This window comes from Suhomyces tanzawaensis (genome assembly GCF_001661415.1).
Source record: "Suhomyces tanzawaensis NRRL Y-17324 unplaced genomic scaffold CANTAscaffold_2, whole genome shotgun sequence".
Lineage (NCBI taxonomy): Eukaryota > Fungi > Ascomycota > Pichiomycetes > Serinales > Debaryomycetaceae > Suhomyces > Suhomyces tanzawaensis.
This window is the reverse complement of record NW_017963637.1, coordinates 1,857,459-1,876,889: the sequence shown is the minus strand read 5'-3', so window position 1 is coordinate 1,876,889 and position 19,431 is coordinate 1,857,459. Positions and strand designations below refer to the sequence as shown.

The following is a 19,431-nucleotide window of genomic DNA, read 5'->3' as shown; positions in this document are numbered from 1 at the left end:
TGGGCAAGATCCCGTTTCTACCATCGTACAACGGTCTCCCCACACTGTATTCTGCGAATACACACGTAGATCCACCCTTTGCTCGGCAGTGGTTGTGTGGGACGCAGTTGGGCGCTCGGTGGTTTCGAGAACCTGCGCTCGTTCAGCAGGAGCTCTTATTGTCACCTGAAATGACACAGCACCTGCCTCAGGGCGGAGTTACTTTTACTAACCGTTTGCTGATGCTGCACACCTCTGGTGATGTTCCGCGCTACAAAACTGAGCATCAGATGGCTGGCTGTATTGTTTACAATAGCACAGTGGCAGTGTCGCTATTGAAGCGTACTTTACATGAATCAGAAGAAAGTCCAGATCACACTATACTGGCTTGAGTATTCTATTGTAGTGGGTATATTGTTACGTAGTGCCACAATTAACCACGGGCTTGTGAAATCTTGGATCCAACGCTTCCAGAGCAATTGGAATCCCCTAGCCATTTGGCTTGCCACCGAATAATTGGGAGCTCTTGGAGGCACAGAATAGGACCGAAAGTATCCTCCAATTGGCCTACTCCTATGTTCAATTTAACCTGGACCAGAATTGTGCGCTCTGTAGATGGCTTGACATCCTTAATCAGAAGGGTCACACTGTCTGCAGTGACAGGTACCAAGTAGCCATTGACCTCGATCAGGTCGAAATTCACCATGGACTTGGTGCCAATATCTTTAAGGACTTCGATGTTCATGTTTGGAATGCAGATCGACTGGTACTCGTTTGTAATCAAGGAATTCAACTCCAGGTTGAATTCTTCAAAGTCTTCGAACCGTAAGATTTCGGTTCCGTAGGAGTACTTGACGTGGGTCGAGTCGGAAATGGGCTTGCTAATCAAGTCCTGGATGTAGCTACAGGCCTCGGTGTGGTAGCGGCCTATTCTGACCAACGAGATCGAAAGCTTGTCCAGCAAGCTATTGATCATTCTGGAAAGTAGTGCCTGGGTCTTCTCCATGCCGGAGTCCAGTGGCATGGACTGCTGGTAATTGTTGCAGTTCAAGATGATAAATTTGTTGATGTTGTTGGGCCCTGTAGGAATAAAGGGAAATAAATCCATGCATTTTTCAATGCTGATCTTGAGCTCTTGCAATTCATTGGCGAAAAGAGTATGTGATCCTCGGGTGTTTCCCGACACTTTGATGTCCTCTATGACCCTGTCCCAGCCGTCCCAGCTGGACTCGACACACCCAATGAATGCTCCTGAGCGGTTGGGATTTCTTCTGCTATCGGTGCCCACGAATATGAGCCCCATTTTATCAATTGGGCGCAATGATGCCTTGATGGATTTGAGCATGGTGACGATGTGGGTCTTGTACTCGTCATTGGACATGTTGGTGCCCAAGTTGATCAAAGGAATGGACACAATCAAATTGAGAGGTAACGGGTCAGGATCTGGCACTGCCTGGAGAAGCATGGGGCTGGGAATATCGAGGTTGTTTTGCATGAGATGCGAAAACTCCACCACCTCCAACGGGATGTCCAAGCAGTCCTTGAACAAGCCCCAGGCGTTGGAGGATAATTGGAACATATTTATATAAGCAATAGGCTTGTGGTCCAATAATTTCTGGATCATAGTCTCCCATTTGGAGAGCACGATGGGGTTATCGTGACGGATATGCAATTGGGGGACGGGGTTATCGCCCAAATCGAGCACCACGCCGTTTGGCGTGGCTTTGACCGACCTGACGTCCTGGTTGATCAACACCTGTCCGATCAATTTGTGGCCATCGATAAGCAAGAGAATATTTTCAAACAAGAAGCAGCACACTCCGTCCCAGTCGTGGCCGTTGGTGCTGACGTGCAAGTGGTCGAAAATGATCAAGTCGTCGCCAATGGCGTCGTCGAAGAAATTCAGCTGCCAGTTGACGATTTCCGTGGATAAGAATTTTTTGATTTGTCTTCGGATTTCTTGCACGGCCTGGAGCTCGTGCTGGCTGGGCTGGGTGTTCTTATACACACGAGGAGCGGTTACAGTGAACAGGTAGGCCAAATTTTGGCTGGACGCACCGTTGTGGAGGCGCACAGATGCGCTCTTCGAGCACGCCACTTTAGGCTGGAGGATGTCGTTTCTCATTTCGTCGTAATGCACATGCGCTGCGGCAGGGTCCACCTCGAGCTGGTGGCCTCCCACCATAATGGTGTCTGGCAAGGGGTCTTTAAGAGTGTCTGGAATGATCTGGTTCAATGGAGTCACTGGGTGACTAGAGACGGTAGCTGGGGGCTCGAACGGCCCCAGGAGGTCAAGGCTCAAACTGGAGCCGGCTGGCGGCTCGGGTAACGGCTTTTCGAACCATAAGACATCATGGATGAGCATGCTTGAGTGCGCAGTGGAGCTTTCGTCTGCGCATCTGGTTCTTTCTCCACAGAGGTTGCACACAGGCCACTGCTCGAGGTAGTCACGATCGAACATGATATCCAAGCACTCGCCATGGCACACGTCGCCACACGAGAGCTCGACCAGCTCGCGGTGAAGATGGGCCAACGACTCTCCACAGAATGCGCAGGTGTCTGCGAGGTTGCGACGGCGAAACAACGCCAGCTCGGCACTCTGTCTGCGGCTGGCGAGCGACGAGATGGTGGAGGATGAGGATAGGGATGCCGAGGACGTTTTGAGGTTCATGGCCAACGCCTGGGGCAACGAGGAGCGTCTGTTTCTGTCGCCATGCTTGGAGATGGAGGACCTGACCGACTTGCGGTGCGGTTTGACGGAGATGTCAGTCATGGTGCATTCGCCAGAGGATATACTGGCTGGAGATACCGGAGAGGTTTGCGGATCAGCTCGACGAACTGACGTCTATAAGTACATCACCCTGTGAATCAGAGGCATGCACACGCAGAAAATATCTTTGTAAGTGCAGATGCAATTAATCCTGATTGAGAAACGATTGTTCTCCAGCGGGTCCGGAGACAAAAGGCTATTGTTTGTAGGCCAGAGTGCAGGATCCTGGCACGGGAGCCAGGACGCTAGCGGGAGTGGTGGCGGAGGTATGCCTCCCACGCGTGGTTCCACTCCCAGCGGGTGCAGATCCCCTACGCTACATGCCTCCTACATATTCGCAATGCATCACAGGTGTCAGTAAAGCTTAAATTGCGGCCTGCACCCTTGACCGGATCCATCTCCACCCTGGATGATTTCGGCCACGATTCGTCCTTTGTTGGCCCCGCGTTGGATAATGGTCAATAGCCTCAATGGGCCGCTTCGTCCGGACGCCTGCCCCAGTATTGGGCACATTTACCCGTGCCCAACACCCAACCAGAGTCCTGTAAATGGCTGTGCTCATTCGCTGCACCTCCCCAGATAATAGTTCAGCGGGGGGTCGCCCGATACTAGCGTGCCCCGAGCATCACCGTGCCACAGCTCCAGAGTTAGCCCCACCATCTACCGCAGGAATGGTGTGAAACCATAATCGCATCGTTGCCAGGTCCACCGCAGGGATAATGGATAATGCAATCGTATTTGTGACCGACACCACAGACTGGTTAAAGTATATGTCCGCCGGATGCTTGGCACCATGTCAACGGACAAGCCGCGTCGGCTCGCAGGCGGACGTTGCTAAGGTACAAGGGCCAATTTGGGAGACTATTGGTGGAATCAGCCCAACAACTAATCGTGTTGGCGATAGTTAGCGCATCTGTTGGCAATGGCTAGCGCATCTGTTGGCAATGTCCAGCGCATCTGTCGACGCAAGATGCACCGATTTGCTCCAACAATCCACTGCCTCTCTATTGCTAGATCATCTTGCTGAACTTCCCAAAACGGATAATTAATAGGCACGCGTTGCGAAGCATGCACGATAGCGAGCTAGCCGAGAAAGTGGATTAGATCCCAGGCATATTACTAACCCTTTCCTGGACAGGCACAAGGGGTTCCCAGTCAGTGCGTGGTCGGCTTTTTGGGCTGTTTTGGGCCAATTATCTGCATGCGTCTGCAGGTCTACATTCCAAGTTATGGCTACAAGCTCACATTCCGAGCGGGTTAGTCGTAATTATTCCTAATTGCCTGTATTAGGTGCATAAATGTAGTCATAGCTGGGAGGATATACTTCTAAAGCAGCGGAGTTAGATCTCTCAGGTTAGGAGGTGTTAAATCAATGGTTAGGAGACCTCATCAACTACTTCACGTACGAGCTGTTGACGTTACGAGATCATGAACTACTCCACGTTACGTGTATGCTACTCAAGCACTCTCCTACGAGATCTGGTTGATTCTCAAGCATTCCTTCTCGAAACCTCGTGGTTATACTCTCATAGTCTCATTACAACCTTTGTTGATTCTCTCACCTCACAAAGCCCAATTTCTCTTATCCTCCTTACTTGAATCATCTCAACATCTTACGAGATTTCGTGGTTGATTCTTCTCAACGTCCGGTCCACCACACCTAACCAGTGCACAAAACGGCCAAGGTCGTGGTCTTCAATGGCCTCAAGGAGCCCCGGCAACGTCTGTCCCGCATATCCGGTGTATCTGCCACCAGCATACACAATGTGCCTGTACCAAGGTCTTCCATCCAACCCGTCGTGGTGCAAAAAGTTTCTCTCAAAGTAGTGGAGAAGCTTGTTGGACACCCGAAGGAGCACAAACAACTTGATTTTCTCCCAGAAACGAAGCGAGTCCCAGTGGTCTGCCTGCTCCTGGAGCTGCTCGGCGTGGGCATCGAAATGAGTGGTCAGGTTCTGCAAGCTGATCAACTCGTGCAAGGTGTGGTTGAGAAGTTCTCTGACTGTAAACTCGCCATCGTCCTCCTCGAAACGCACCACCTTGTGCATGCTGCATTGCTTCACTGACATCAATTCCATGAACGGGTACCTCGAATGGTCGCTGTACTCGCCTTGACTAGCCTCTTTGACCAACGCACTGGTCTTTTCGTCGTGGCCCAAGAAGTCCTTCAAGGCGTCCCCAGACACCTTCTCGTCCAACCAACTCTTGGGGACCTTTTCGAGCGTGGTATTGAAGTAGGTGCCCAACGCATAGCTGTAGTCCTCGAGCTTAAAGTCGATCACATCACGCTCAGCCAACCTAAGAATAAGCAACGACAAGTACTTGGCCGTGGCTCCGTGGAACTTGAAGCCCTTGTCAGCATACTCGGAGATCCAATGGTACGAGTCGTAGTTCGAGTGGTAGTGGTAAACGGGGTCTCCCTTTCCTCCAGTGAATCCAAAGTCGACCGAGGCAATTCCCAAGTGGTCCAAATACACTGCATAGTCGGATCCGAGCCCAAGATTGCCGATTTTGCCTCCCCTTTCTTCCAAGTAGTGGTCGTAAAGGGTGGTACCTTCTTTGTCAGGATACTCCACCTGCTTGGCTACCTCAAGTAAAACATGGTTCAACAATGGAGATGCCAGTAAGTGCAAGTGCTTACCTGACACAGCTACGTCCAAATTGATGTACGCAACCACGTCCTTTTGGTACTTTTTGGCAAAATACTCGCCCTGTTCGGTTGAACCCACGAGTCCGTATTCCTCGCCATCGTAGCTGTGGAGAATGATACTTCTCTTGAATTTATAGCCCAACTTTTGCAAACGTCCGAGGGCTCTGGCAACCTCAATGAGCACAGCAGACCCCGAATTGGGGTCGCCAGCGCCTCCCTTGATCCAGGCATCTCTGTGGTTACCCACAATGATGGCTTCTCCAGGGTTTTTGCCTTCAAACTCACCGTACACGTTGTAGATGGTGCTGATGTTGTAGATCTGCTTGCTGTACAAGTTCAAGGTGTATTCCTTGTTGGGGCCAGTGGAGTAGGAAACGCCATCCAAGCCTCCTTTCCACTCCTTGCCGAGCTTGTGGCCGTGGCCATTGAGCTTCTCCAAAATAGGCTTGACTTCACGGTACGAAATGGGCAACGCTGGAATCTTACCAATGCTGTCATGGGGATCCTGGCGTTCAGCACCCGGCTTGGAAGAGTAGCCTGGAGTCGTAGGGTCGCCTGGAGCGCTTCCAAGGCCCCCTAAGAACTGCACGCTTCCTCTCTGAACAGAACTCTCCTGTCTGGCAGGACCCTTTGGGTATTGTTCGTAGCCATTGGCAGGGGTGATACCATTGTCGTCGCCAGGATCCGTGTAGAGCAACACGCCCACAGCACCTTCGTCCTGTGCAAACTTGACCTTCAAGCCCCTGAAAATGGCTCCGTACCGTGCAATCACGATTTTGCCACTGACGTCTACGCCCTCCGCCTTCAACTGGCGGAAGTCGTCGCGTGTGGCGTAGTTGGCGTACACATACTGGGCAGTGACGTTGCCGTTGGCAGCGTAGCCAAGGAAGGTGGGCACCAAGCCGTCGCCACCCGAGGTCTTGTCCTCCTTGAGCACGTCCTCCTTCAATGGCGCCTTGTAGGCCACCAGACCGTCTTTGGCAACCAAGTTCAACGCGTGGTCATCAGGATAGCTGAGCAACACCTCGTACTCGTCAATGGTGCTTTTCAAGCCGTAGCGCTCAAACTGGTCGGCTGTCCATTGCACCAAACCATAGTTGGTTCCTGCCAAATGGGCCTCTGCGGTGTAAATCTTGGACCATTTACTGGCAAGGTTGATGGAGAGAGCGTCCAACACCACCTGGGAGGGATTGTCGATGGGCTCCGAGCCCTGGAGCAACGAATACAACGAGGATGGGTACTGGGAGTAGTGAGCAAGGTAGATAAGGGGGGCGGCTAGCAATGCCAAGTGGGTCCACTTCCGCCAGCGAGAAGCGTGGTGACGAGGTTTCGCCTCAATGGGAGTGTACTCGATTTTCTCCGACATTGTGTGGTGGAAAAGGCTGGGAATGGGTGGAACTGGGAGGTTTATATATGGTTGTGGCGAGGGGCGAGCCACCACAATGAAGGAGGGGGTATAATGAGGGAGTGAAAAAAGTGAGGGTCGTTTAGGAAGTTACACAGGGAGACACTCGGGGAGCATATTACTCTGGGAAAGCTAACACTACAGTCTAGGAAACATTAATGGTATACTATGGAATGTTTAATAATGTACTGGGAACGTAAAAATACTCTAGGAAACTTTAATAGTATACTCTAGGAATTTTAACCTAGTAATATACTTTGGAAGTTAGCTGCTAGTGCGCGAACGTTACCAATATCTCTGGGAACTTAGTATAGAGAATAAACCACTGGTTTACGAGAATTGTGGATATTCAGATACTGCTAGAATGGGGATTGCTGGGGATTGTTTAGAATGTAGTCAGGATGGTTTTAGTTAATTCAGACAAGCGTTGCCTATTACTAGACATTTTTTGTTAGCTGCACCGTTTAAACCCATACTTTTTTTTGCCATAAAAATCTACTCACTGGATGACCTGTTATTGCTATTAATCCCTTGTTTAAGGAGGGACCCTATAGTGGGGATAGCGGTGTGCCCTGACGATTCAATTGTGCCCTGAAGTCTCATTTGTGTGGATGACTGGACCCTAAAGAGTCCCGCGGGCTCGTGATCGCTGCTATGGAACCCACAAGGTGGCAAAGCCAAGGGGCGAACACGGGCTCTAAGCTCCCCAGTTGCAGCAGATGGAGGTGTATTTGGTATGGATAGCCCCTGAATGGCACAGCAAACTTGCATGCTACTGCATGCAACAGCATGACGTTGATGCGAGAGTGACAGTAGCCAATGCTTGAAATACTTCGGTGCAGAACGGATATTTTTTTGTGTTGGATGAGGTGCACTAGAGTGGATTTTGCACAAAGGTCGCGTGGAACGGCACCACGAGCTGTGGCACTGAAGAGTAAAGTCTCTCACTTCTACCCGTAAGTTAGCTTGTAGTAAATTGGCCAGGTGGTTATCCTACAAGGAACCTGATCTATGCAACCAAATCGGGAGAGCCAACTCTGTAGATGGCATTATTCTTACTAAATTCCAAAATACGAAATCCTCCCAATCAAGATGGAAAAGTCATCTCTGGGTTATCTTTGAGTTTGGATGAACTAGGAACATATTTCACTTGGCCGGCAGCGATGAAGGCATCGATTTGAGGGTGTACTATAACGATAAGTCAACCGAAACTAGGGCCGACAGTGCAGGTGATACATTATGCACTTAAGATCCTTCACTGGGGAGCCCACTACACAGATTAGAGATGTCTTTACCGCCTCTTGGTGACGAGGTATTGGCAATTACCTGTGATAAGAATTGGCCATCGCGCTAGATTGCTAGCTCATAATCTCCAGCACTCTATGGATGTGCTACCGTTATAGCCCAAAACTACTGAGATGCTATAAATTCAAGGGCCATATTCTCTAGTCCCAGACACATGAATCCAGCAACCACTCGGCTGGAGTATTCTTTAGGAACCAATAATTGTTGAAAATCCCGGTAGGCTACATTAGGGACTGGCCAAGGAAAGCTCTCGATTGGACTCAATTGGACTCATTTCCTAATAATTTCTCTTTCAGCACCTTCTTATATTAGCAGCTATAGCATAAGTGAATGAAGAACTATTTCCCTGCTTAGGTGAAAGCTTTCATCGCTGTTTGAACTTAATGGTGATTGAATGACTCTGTGCAGGATTTCATCTACCACCAGAAGACAACTAAATGTTGAATTTGAAAAAATCAAGAAATCCTCTTGGTGGCCAAGCTGGCTAAGGCGCGAGACTGTAATGTTAACTCAGAGTAATCTTGAGATCGGGTGTTCGACTCACCCCCAGGAGATTTTCATTTTTTGTCCCTCAACAATCAAAATCCTGCACCCAGTCCAGATGAGATGTACATAATTTTTTTATCAAATCATCTAATCTATACTACAAGATGGCTTCCAGAAACTCGGTCAACAAGCCTAAGAACAAGCTCCACGCCAGTGCCCATGCCAAGGTCTTGGGTAAGAGAAGAGCTGCCAGAAACAGAAAGAATACTGCATCCAGATCCACTGTTGGTAGATACAGCGATGCCGATTCCGCAGCTGCCAGACCAACCGACTCCAAGGCCATTGCATTATACACCGGAGGCGGTCCTAAGGTGACCAGCGTGATGACCAACACCACCTTGTCCAACAAGAGAGCCAAGAAGCTTGCCAGAAACCAGAAGTACATCGACCAAAGAAACAACAAAGTGAAGGAAGTGGAGATGGACGTGGAAGAGAAGAAATCACAATTGGAGAAGGTCAAGGCTGCGTTGTGGACTGTGGTGGAGAACAGTGCCAACCTTATGATGAGTCCAGCCGGCGAGGGAACCACTTTGGGTGTGCAAGCTTTTTAATGTATATTAGTATGAATATTGACAAGACTAGGACGATTTGTAGAGTAAATCTCGTTGGTGCTACTTGGGGGTGTACATGGACGGAAGTCATCAAATAAGCAATGTTTCAGGTATGTACTCTTGCATCAGACATGTGCAAGTTTCTGTTGTGTTCTCATGTATTTACTATCTGTGCAATCAGACCTTTTGCAAGTTTCTGGTGACGGAGGCGTTCAAGTAGTCAATAACCTCCTTGGGGTCCTGAGCCTTGAACACACTGGTACCAGCCACGATGACGTTGGCACCAGCTTCGGCTGCTGGATCAATGGTGTCCTTACCTAAACCACCGTCAACCTCGATGTTCAATTCAGGGAACTTGTTTCTCAACACCTCCACCTTCTTCATCATCTCAGGCATGAACTTTTGGCCCCCAAATCCTGGTTCGACTGTCATGATTAAGGCCAAGTCCAACTTGTCTGCAAAGGGTAACAAGGCATCCACAGGAGTGCCTGGCTTAACAGCACAACCAACCTTCATACCTTTGGCTCTGATAGCGTTTATCACTCTTTCTGGATCGTCAGTGGCTTCAACGTGGAAAGTATATTGGTTACCTCCAGCCTTGGCGATTTCTTCAATCCACTGCTCTGGGTTGGAAACCATCATGTGACAGTCAAAGAAGACTGGGTTGGCATCGGATTCAGGGAACTCCTTTCTCAAACTGCTGATGATGGGTGCACCAAACGAGATGTTGGGCACAAAGTGGCCATCCATCACGTCGATATGTAACCATTCGACACCTCCGGAGGTGACAATTTTCTTACAGTTGGCACCTAAGTTGGCGAAGTCGGAGGCAAGAATAGAAGGGGCAACGATAGATTTGACCATGGTGAAAAGAAGATGATATGTGGGGCTTCACTTGCTGAGCAATTCGGGTTGATCGCATAAGCGTGTTCCGGATTACGTAATCAGTGACTAAGCAAACCCTGGAGGCTAGGCCAGGGCAGGGGCTGTTGGCTCTCAAGTGTGAAAATGCAGGAGTGGATTGGGGGTCGATAAGCCAGCTCAATAATTAGCAGATGAAATTCCGGTAGTTTTTAAATTTTTTAGTTATCAAAAGCTTAAGGAATTTTATGAAGCTTTAATTTCATTTGCTCTACAAAACAATCGAAACTCCGATTATGTTCACAATTTTCTTGATCTTCAAATAAAGAGTAGTCTATAAGTAGAATAATAATACAACTTTAATGACAAATCGATTATGCCTTGAATTTCAACTGGGACAGTGGGATGTCTCCACCAGTGATCATTCTCGGTCTTAGAAAACTTGGTTCCAGACATATAGCTGGCCTAGTGAAGAAATAGTGAGACGAAATTGGTAGATCCTTTGATTTCGAAGAGACCTGGGCTGAAATATATGCTATTCTAATGGTGCTCCATACTTAGATTCTTGATAGGGCTGAGAAAAAACAAGCTGCGTAGAGTCTAATAAACCCAAGCTTTTTTGAGGCCTCTATGCTGTCACCGCTCTATCTCGATACCTTATATAGTTGCTATCGTTCTTGACTGTCTTCATGTTATAAGTGACACAAAACCTTTTGGAAATTTTGCAACTTCCAGCGTTTTATTCTGACTCTTTTTGAAGACGTATTGTACTAGACCGGGCAATAAAGCAGGAAGAATGGACTAGATAGCTTCTGCCATGGGAAGTTCCGAAAGAATACGAATTAGTAGAAAAATTAGCAAAATTCTGGCTATGTGGAAACCTTAGATATACCGAATCCAGTAAGGATAGAAATTTCTTCGACTAATATAAGACACCATTTGTAGCATTGGGGACCATGCACAATAAACATCATCTTTTGAAGATCCACAGAACTGAATCTGAATATAGAACAAGTTCATTCTCTTTTCAAGGATTCCGCCTAAATCTTCTCCCCGCAATCAGTGCATTATACCCCCAAAGGTCACCCGAACCCTGTTTATTAAGAATTAGATGGTATATAGCAACGGTTTTGAAGTAAAGGTGGATCTCGTGATGAGTATGGCTCTCGCATGTATTTTCAGTCCAAAACTAAAATTCAAGTAATAGCGGCCACAACAACTCCTGCAAATATGCACCATACTTCTGGAGCCCTAGATCACAGGAAGTGGTTTCAAACTAGTATAGCCGCTCGTGCAAACTTCCTATAAAATTCGTTAAATAAGATCTCTACACTAATTTTTAGTGTAGAGAACATTAAATTATGCCAAAGTACTTCGCTGATCTGGATTGACGATATTTTGACTCTTTGCACTATCTTTTCTATCTTTCATACGAGACAAACCTTATACGGAAGTTCCCCAGAGTCCCGCTGGTGATGGTCGTGCGCGCCCATAAACACAGCCATAGTGAAGCGAGGCACTCCTATACCTGTCAGTTCGACACCCTCCCACCCAGTCTCCATCCATCATGTCCCAATCGAACAACACCGACGCCTGGGAAGGCGCATCATATCCCGAACAGCTTTTGGACGCCTCAAGAAGAAACAATACCGAGCTTCTCCTCACCATCAAAGCCGAGTTGAACAACGACCAAGAAGTCCTTGCAAAACTCATCAACACCACCAAGGAATTGATCACCAACAACTCTGCGTTGCACTTGGCGTGTCTGTTGGGAAACTGGGAGTTCATAGATATCATTTTAGACATAGAAGGCGTGGAAATCGATCCCCAGAACTCCGACGGCCAGACCCCATTGCATTTAGCTGTCAAGTACACCAAGGACGAACCCGAACATGGGTACTTTGTGATTGACAACCTTTTGGACGCAGGCTCCGATCCACGTATCAAAGACAAGCTGAGCTTGCAGCCCATCAATTACACGGATGACGCCAAATTGAAGCAATTATTGGAGAGTGCTGAATACGCCATTTCCATGGAAATCCCCGAGGAGGAACAGTTGTCGTCCGAGGAGGCTGATGCTGGCTCAGCCAGCGAATCGGAATAGACGGGACTGGCAAGGCGATAGTCAAGCAGAAGCAGCAAGACTATAGCTCGAAATCATCGATATCGGTTGGAACCCAACCTCCAAGATTGCTGCGGACCCTCTGCTTGAGCTCGCATCTTGGCTGGTTCAGTTGCTTGAACTCGTGGTAAGTGCTAGCCTCGAGGTCCATGAGGTCCCCAAATTTCTCGTGGAATTGTTGATTGCATATCAAACTAGACCCTCCTTTCTTGGGAGGTTTGTTCTTGACAAAAGAACCGTTTTTGACCCCGTTGTTGAGCACCTGTATAGTTTTGCTGGGTACGATGTATAATAATGACAACTGCGATGGAACCACCGAAGGGTCGTTTTTTTCAGGCTTATGGTACTCATAGTCATCTTTCTCGTAGAGCCTGAACTCCAACGGGTGGAATTCAGCTTCCTGGACACCTCGTGCTCTGGAGAAGCACCTGGTGCAGTCGACCTGGCTGTACTTGCTGCGCTGAAGCACCAAGTAGTCGAGATACACCCCCTGGGGAAAGAGCACAGAAGTCCACGAATTGGTGATTCCAGTGAGCTGTCTCTCACAGAGCTTGTCTGAACAGGACTTGCTCAACGTAGGGATGCTGTCGTTGCGTCCTGGCTTGGTTCTGACCACGCCAAGCTGGTCAAAATGGCCTCTTCCTCTGGTGACCTGTTGGCCCAACTTCTGCTTCTTTTTCCAAGGCTCCAGATCGTGTTCCATCAATGCTCCCATGGAGGCATCGCCACACGGGGGCTCGCTGATGTAGAGTGCCAACTGGATCCCAGGACGTATTCTGTACCCTCCATTGTGCTCTTCAACCAACTGCGATGTCTGGCTATTCTTGACGAGATGGCACTGTTCTAGGAGGTACCAGTTGAAGAGCCGCAACACCAACACCTCTGCGTGCATATCGTGCACCATGAGGCCGTTGGAGTACTCTCTGGCCTTGTTGGGCAATGCTTTGACACCAGTGGCTAGTGCTAGTGGCACGAGCAGGTCATCGGACATCACTGCGACCAAACCGGCGAGAACTGTCCATTCTCTGACTCCGTTGGATCGGGTGGCTGGCTTGCCAGACTTGAGGGAGAGGCCGTTGAAGGTGGCTACCACAAGGGAGGCTATTCGGGGGCCGATAGAGTCATCAGACATGGTGAGTCGCGGGTGCAAAGAATATGTGAAAAAGTAACTGTTATAGAGATTGTTTGCAATTCACCAGTCGAGATTAGTCTATAATCTACCACACCAGGTAATTTTCTCCTTCCCCCACTTACTGCAGAAGTTCTCGCCTTAATCTGCTCCAGCTTGGTCTACCTGGAATCTTCCTTAGTAGCGATAGTGACTAGTGGTAGGAAAAGGTACTCGAAAGGGAGTCACAAAAGTGAAAATAGTAGAATAACTGGAGTAAAGTGTGGATGAGCTAGTGACGGATGATCCAGAGTAGGTACGATGAATTAAAAGTATTATCTATGAATATGGTACGAATGAGCTACCGGTGATGGATAATCTGGAGTGATGAATTATATGTATCATCAGTTGAGGAAGGTACTAGGAAACTAGCAAGTACAATTTATTTATATGCGATACACTTGAAATGGGCAAAAATTCGTTTATTTGACAATGTCACTAGTAGGGCTATTATTTATTACACACCGATAGGACTAGTTTTCGTAAAGGAAACGGCAGGTATCGCTATATATAGGACTATCCGTTTATGTATTCGAGATACCAATAATTTGAGGACTAAACAATCATGAGTATTCAATAGGACTAGTTTTCGTTCATGAAAATGATAAGTGCCACTATAATTAATAGGACCACTAAAGGAGACGACTAAACATTCACTGAATAGACTGATTTTTTTTATATAAAATAACAAAAGTACACCACAAAGACTATAATCCGTCTATGGCACTATGAAAGCACACTATAATTGATTGGGCAGTTAATGATGAACGTGGCACACCATCAAAGTCTCGAATTCATCATTGTCTGGGACAGCTGATAGTCATGAATATTCTCAAGACTTTTACACCAATTTTTCTAAATCAATTATAGTGAATACACTGTAAGTGCTACAACTGTGGCAAAGCTAGCACTGCTAGTAGATTACGTTTCAATAAATACACGGTGTGGATATCCAGCCCTGAGTTGATTTCCAACCCGAATTGTGAATCCATTCACCCGTTGTTGCGTGGACTACCATCTCTCGATCTTCTCCTTCCATATTAGTCTCCCTCCTCTCTTCAACGCTTTCTTCTCATCACTCCTCCAAGAATACCAACACCTACCGCCAACAACCCTCCTGCGATTCCCAATCCAATCAACCCATCACGAGTCACTTTGTCATCGATCGAATCCTTCAATGCTTTGGCTTGTGCGTTGTCTGGCTCGCCATCTAACAACACCTCCACGTACCTACGAGCATTAGTGTAGTCTCCCACTTTGTAGGATCCTAAGCTGAGGTAGTACAACGACTCTCTTCTCATGGCTGGCACGTCCTTGTAGATTTTGGTCAAGATCTTGATGCCTTCCAACTGTTGCTTGTGGATATTGGACTTGATCAAACCCCAGGCAAGATTAAAGAGGGACTGGGGTGAAGGCATTGGATCCTCGGCTTTGACCTGGTTGCGCAAGATCTCCAATTGCTTGGGAGAGAGCGGCTGCTTGAGCTCCTCAAGAGCAGGATATACTTGTTGTCCGAACATTGTGGTTTAGGTTGCCATTTGCCTCTGGGCTGATATAGGATATGTGCCACGTGACTCGAGTCACGCGCTAGTAAGATGGTAGAGAATGTATGGTATTGGGCAACGATGCCATTCTGGGGGCTAGCTACTGTGGAGTCAACGACTGGGATGTAAGGAAATCTTAGGGAGTGTTTGAAATAGAAAAAATATTAATAAAAAGGTTTACCACGTATTGGTAATATAAAACTGGAGTGTTATCATCGCCAGATTTTAAGCTAGTACAATAAAAATTACACATTCTCGTAGTCTTTGTTCCAGTTCTAGTTCTAATGATTAGATTTGGTTTGATTTATTACCTGACTCAATTAGGGCACTATTGAATGCAAATGCATATCGATTGTACTTCTAAAATTGACTCTGTCCATAAAGCTAGGTTATACGAATAATAAATAAACATCGCTTATGAAAGAATAAAGTTGCTAATCGTTTATCTGAATATAAGTATTGCACTATGTAATCTGTTTAGGGGGACATCTCCAACTGGATTGTAGTATTGACTAATGCTGTACTTGAAAATAAAAAAACCTTTATCAATAAAATATTTCAAAATATGAACCTGGGGACACAGAAAAAGGGCTAAGATTGCTAGAGTATCAAGTAGCAAGGCACGATCATAAATGACAGGTTAAGTGCTATTGAGGATAATAATTATCACCAAAATTGGCTTGCTGATTTCACGAGCCCTCCAATCATTTAAAAGTATCCATGCAAACCCGTTCAGTAAGAGAACGGGCAATTCACCCACTCACCCAGCATAACCCCCACGTCCTTCTGCTGCAATTCTCTGGAGAACCTTCCCCATATTTCGTGCCAAAGTCTCTGCTTATGTAAGCCATCGCACACCATTTATTCACAAACGCGTCAATCTCCACCACCATCATGTCGCTTCTCCAGCTTATTCAGGACCAAACAAGTCCTGACAACTCGGTGAGAGTTGCCGCAGAGCTCAACTTCAACCATGCGTCCCATCAAAATCCGTCACAAATGGCGCACGAACTCACCAACTTGGCTAGCAGTAACGATACTCCGATCGACATCAGACAGGCCTCATTACTCCATCTCAAAAGACTCGTTCCCAAGTACTGGTCGATGGGGTTCCAGTCCTTCGTGGGACCTCCTGTGGATCAAGAAACAAAAGAAGCCATTCGCCAAACTTTGATCGATATTTCACTCACTACTCCATACTCCAAAGTCCGTAGTGGTACTGCCTATGCTATTGTGCAAATCGCCTCAGCAGACTACCCTGACGAGTGGCCTCAGTTGATGAACCAGTTGTACCAGGGAGCCAGCAACTCGGATCTGGAGTACTCCATGATTGGTGCGTTGACAGTGTTGAACGATCTCTTCGATGACTTGGTGACTGAAGAACAGTTCTGGGATGGAGGTGTTGGCATCGAAATCACCAACCACATCATGAGCTTGTTGACGCGGAACTTGGATGCCACCATCAAGACAAGTGCCATTAAGCTCTACCAAAATGTGCTCAACACTTTGCAGAGCCCAGAAGCATTTACGCCTCAAAGAAAGGCGGGAGTTATCGAGCACATCAACTCTAGCATTGTCGTTTTCACCCGCTTGCTTGAAGAATCGATTGCTGCATCCTCCTCGGGATTGAACCAAGTGTACCTCAGATCCCACATTTATAGAATAATTGGCAGTATACTCGGCAGCTTTGACAAGAAGGTCAATCCAGACATAAAAAAGAAGATCACAGAATTGTGTTTGCAGGACTTTGGCAGATTGGCGGAATTCATGCATACCAATCAAAAACTAGATGGAGTGTTCGATAATGAAACTGACATGGACCCTGCAAACTTATTGATTGACTTGTTAAACCTGCTTTTACAATCGCTCCTGATCGTCCAGCAAACACTTCGGATTACTGACTACATCTCGCCAGAGTCGTTGTATGAATCTGTCAAGAAGGTGAGCATTTTGAGTGAGGATCTCATCCAGGACTATGAGGCTGATTTGACGTTGTTCGTCAGTGACATGACTGGATTGTCCACAAACTTGACCACCCGTGATCCAGTGCACGAATTGTTAAGCGAGTTGAACGATCATGATTCTGCTCAATTATTTAAAACTGTTCTTCGTTCTTTGAGCACAAATTCCGAGAATTGGAAGGTCCAGGAAGCGGACTTATTCTTGTTGGAATGCTTATTCACCAACGACGATAGTGAGATATTTGATAACCAAACCTCGCTCACCGATTTATTGGGACTAGTCACTGGTCTTATCTCGTACGAGCATTCTTTCATCACCGCCAGATGTTTCCTCATGTTACCAAAATTCTTTGAGAAGTTCAGCTCTCAAATATCAGTTCCAAGCTTTGGATTGAAGACTTTTATCGGTATGATTGAGTTCTCCACCCAAGGAGAACCCAATGATATCATAAGAATGAGTTCGTTAATGAGTTTGACCTTATACAAGAATTTCACTGATTTTGGCAAGCTTTTGGAGCCTGTGAAAAAGAACGAAATCCAGCTCAAGATCTTTCAGCTAGTCAATTCATTGATTGAAGAAAGTGAAGATGATGGATTGACCTCTTTGCTCGAAGCTATTACATTTGCAATCGACGTCGATCCTTTAGTGTCTTCCAAGCTTTCTGTAGCTTCGGGAGTCAATGTCATTGATTTGATCTTCAAAATCTCATTCAAGGATGCCTCCAATGTTCAATTAACAATTGACTCCACCGAAAGTTTGAGTACTTTGTTGAGTCAAATTTCAATTGACGATTATATTGTGTGCTGTGAGAAGTCTCTTCCATTCATTATAAACTTAATAGACCGGGAAGTTAAAAAGGGTGGGAATGTTGAGTATACTCCTGACTTGTACTTATCCTTGGAATTATTGAGCATTATCATCGATTCATTTCCAAGTGAAAAAGGATCAGATTCAGATGCATCTGGCAATTTCCCTCCCCAAATTTTCAACTACGTTTTTCCGACTGTTAGATCTCTTCTCCTTTCTACCACTGATAATCAAATATTGCAAAGCGGTGGTGAAGTGTTCAACGCTATGATCAAGGAGGGATGGAACAACTTCTTGACTTTCCAAGACGAATCCAATGAATCGGGAATGACCTCTTTGTTGAGGATTGTGTCCAAGTTTTTGTCTCCAGAATTATCCGATAGTGCAGCCATGAATTGTGGTCTTATTGTGCTCTCTCTCTTGCAGAAGTTTCAGTCATATCTCGATCAAAGTTTCTTGTCCCAGTTGCTAGAAGCGACTGTCAACAGGTTAGTCTTGGCTCAAGAGCCAGTCACCATCGAAAACTTGATTATGGTGTTCTGCAACTTGGTGTTGAATTCGCCCAGTGAAATGATCGACCTCTTGGTAAACCAAATTTCAGTACAAGATGCCAAAACCAATTCTAAGATCGATGGACTTTCGGCAGTGTTGCCCATATGGTTTGAATCGTTTGAAGTTACCCGTGGATACGAAAAGATCAAGCAAAACGTTTTGGCCTTGGGTAAAATATTCACATTAGATGATAAGAGAGTGCAGTCTCTAATTGTCAATGGAGACATCATTCCCTACCAGGGTGATTTGATAAGGACCAGGTCAATGGCCAAGTCTATGCCTGACCAATATACTCAGATCCCAGCGTCCCAGAAAATCTTGAAGTTATTAATTAGTGAGCTCTCTTTCCAATGTCAACAGCCAGAAGCCAGCGACTATTTTCCAGAAGTAGTTGATGGAGAAGATGATGGTGAAGGCTGGGAAGATATGGATGACATTGGAGTTCCTAACTACGAGAAGTTGAAGTCGTACGTGGACTCGGACGATGAAGACGAGTCCAACGAGGATCATGCCAGTGGTGACGATTCGTTGTTGAAGATCCTTGTGCAGTTCTTCAGAGAGTGCACCATGAAGAACTTGGGCAACTTCCAAGCATACTACGAGCTCTTGGATGACGATGAGAAGAGGACAGTTACCGAGAACGTTGTTTTTGAGTAGAAAGGCCTGAAGGGAAAGAAGGTAGGTAACTGAGCAATAACTCGAATGCTGGCAAATTGAAAGATTTTAGAGCATTACTATAGAACATACGACCATTATTGCTTAGACATAGGGTAGTTCTTTCTTCAGATTATCTGTCGAGTGATATGCAAATATAGGTATGGATTGCTGGGGTACCAACGGTACTGTTACTCATACTCAAATGGGGCGGAAACTGTGACATAACATACTCCATGGCTTTTCCAGGAGTACGGATCTTGGGCAATGCATCATCAGAAATAACCCTCTGTGTTTTAACAATTAATGAAGTATGAATGTCTTCACGCTAAATCACCGGCTCTGTAGCTAGAAATCATACGAATTGCTTTAATTGCCAAATAGAATGACCTCCTTGAGCTCGCTATTAAAATCGATGTATGTTGTTAGGGCCCTGTCCAACGGTGTAATTCGGAGTAGAGTTGACAGCATGCATCCTAAATACGAAACCGGATCACGTGCGGCATCCCGCGTGACCGGGTAGAAAAATTCGGTGATGGCTTCAGATGATTCACC

The 19,431-nt window shown here is 46.6% G+C and overlaps 9 protein-coding genes and 1 non-coding gene across 10 annotated transcripts; 4 read left to right on the top strand and 6 right to left on the bottom strand.

Moving 5' to 3' along the window:
* Positions 1-412: 412 nt before the first annotated feature.
* Positions 413-2,752, bottom strand: FAR1 (cyclin-dependent protein serine/threonine kinase inhibiting protein; the record flags this gene model as incomplete). The annotated part of the gene is made up of 1 exon (XM_020206622.1): positions 413-2,752. One exon carries the CDS (start codon positions 2,750-2,752, stop codon positions 413-415), a length of 2,340 nt encoding a protein of 779 aa, XP_020066406.1.
* Positions 2,753-3,045: 293 nt separating this feature from the next.
* Positions 3,046-3,315, bottom strand: CANTADRAFT_25478 (uncharacterized protein). Its single transcript, XM_020207433.1, has one exon. It carries the CDS (start codon positions 3,309-3,311, stop codon positions 3,114-3,116), a length of 198 nt encoding a protein of 65 aa, XP_020066405.1. The 5' UTR covers positions 3,312-3,315; the 3' UTR covers positions 3,046-3,113.
* Positions 3,316-4,362: 1,047 nt separating this feature from the next.
* Positions 4,363-6,765, bottom strand: VPS70 (putative zinc metalloprotease; the record flags this gene model as incomplete). Its single annotated transcript, XM_020209383.1, has 1 exon — positions 4,363-6,765. One exon carries the CDS (start codon positions 6,763-6,765, stop codon positions 4,363-4,365), a length of 2,403 nt encoding a protein of 800 aa, XP_020066404.1.
* A 1,809-nt stretch (positions 6,766-8,574) lies between these two features.
* CANTADRAFT_t73 lies at positions 8,575-8,663 on the top strand. Its single transcript has one exon. It is a non-coding gene; the product is annotated as a tRNA-Tyr (tRNA).
* Positions 8,664-8,759: 96 nt separating this feature from the next.
* On the top strand, positions 8,760-9,206 carry CANTADRAFT_89157 (uncharacterized protein; the record flags this gene model as incomplete). The annotated part of the gene is made up of 1 exon (XM_020211536.1): positions 8,760-9,206. One exon carries the CDS (start codon positions 8,760-8,762, stop codon positions 9,204-9,206), a length of 447 nt encoding a protein of 148 aa, XP_020066403.1.
* A 177-nt stretch (positions 9,207-9,383) lies between these two features.
* CANTADRAFT_47350 (ribulose-phosphate 3-epimerase) lies at positions 9,384-10,070 on the bottom strand (the record flags this gene model as incomplete). The annotated part of the gene is made up of 1 exon (XM_020209451.1): positions 9,384-10,070. One exon carries the CDS (start codon positions 10,068-10,070, stop codon positions 9,384-9,386), a length of 687 nt encoding a protein of 228 aa, XP_020066402.1.
* Positions 10,071-11,634: 1,564 nt separating this feature from the next.
* Positions 11,635-12,171, top strand: CANTADRAFT_48259 (uncharacterized protein; the record flags this gene model as incomplete). Its single annotated transcript, XM_020209557.1, has 1 exon — positions 11,635-12,171. One exon carries the CDS (start codon positions 11,635-11,637, stop codon positions 12,169-12,171), a length of 537 nt encoding a protein of 178 aa, XP_020066401.1.
* Positions 12,172-12,211: 40 nt separating this feature from the next.
* On the bottom strand, positions 12,212-13,321 carry CANTADRAFT_46365 (tRNA-specific adenosine deaminase; the record flags this gene model as incomplete). The annotated part of the gene is made up of 1 exon (XM_020209328.1): positions 12,212-13,321. One exon carries the CDS (start codon positions 13,319-13,321, stop codon positions 12,212-12,214), a length of 1,110 nt encoding a protein of 369 aa, XP_020066400.1.
* A 1,094-nt stretch (positions 13,322-14,415) lies between these two features.
* Positions 14,416-14,877, bottom strand: CANTADRAFT_5232 (uncharacterized protein; the record flags this gene model as incomplete). The annotated part of the gene is made up of 1 exon (XM_020210067.1): positions 14,416-14,877. The coding sequence occupies one exon, from the start codon at positions 14,875-14,877 to the stop codon at positions 14,416-14,418; it is 462 nt and encodes a 153-aa protein (XP_020066399.1).
* An 875-nt stretch (positions 14,878-15,752) lies between these two features.
* CANTADRAFT_94399 (uncharacterized protein) lies at positions 15,753-19,281 on the top strand. Its single transcript, XM_020211977.1, has one exon. The coding sequence runs from the start codon at positions 15,796-15,798 to the stop codon at positions 18,877-18,879; it is 3,084 nt and encodes a 1,027-aa protein (XP_020066398.1). The 5' UTR covers positions 15,753-15,795; the 3' UTR covers positions 18,880-19,281.
* The last annotated feature ends 150 nt before the right edge of the window (positions 19,282-19,431 follow it).

Coding starts and splice junctions, on each gene's coding strand:
- CANTADRAFT_25478 (XM_020207433.1), bottom strand. CDS start 3,311: ATGAGCACAGCCATTTACAGGACTCTGGTTGGGTGTTGGGCACGGGTA.
- CANTADRAFT_94399 (XM_020211977.1), top strand. CDS start 15,796: ATGTCGCTTCTCCAGCTTATTCAGGACCAAACAAGTCCTGACAACTCG.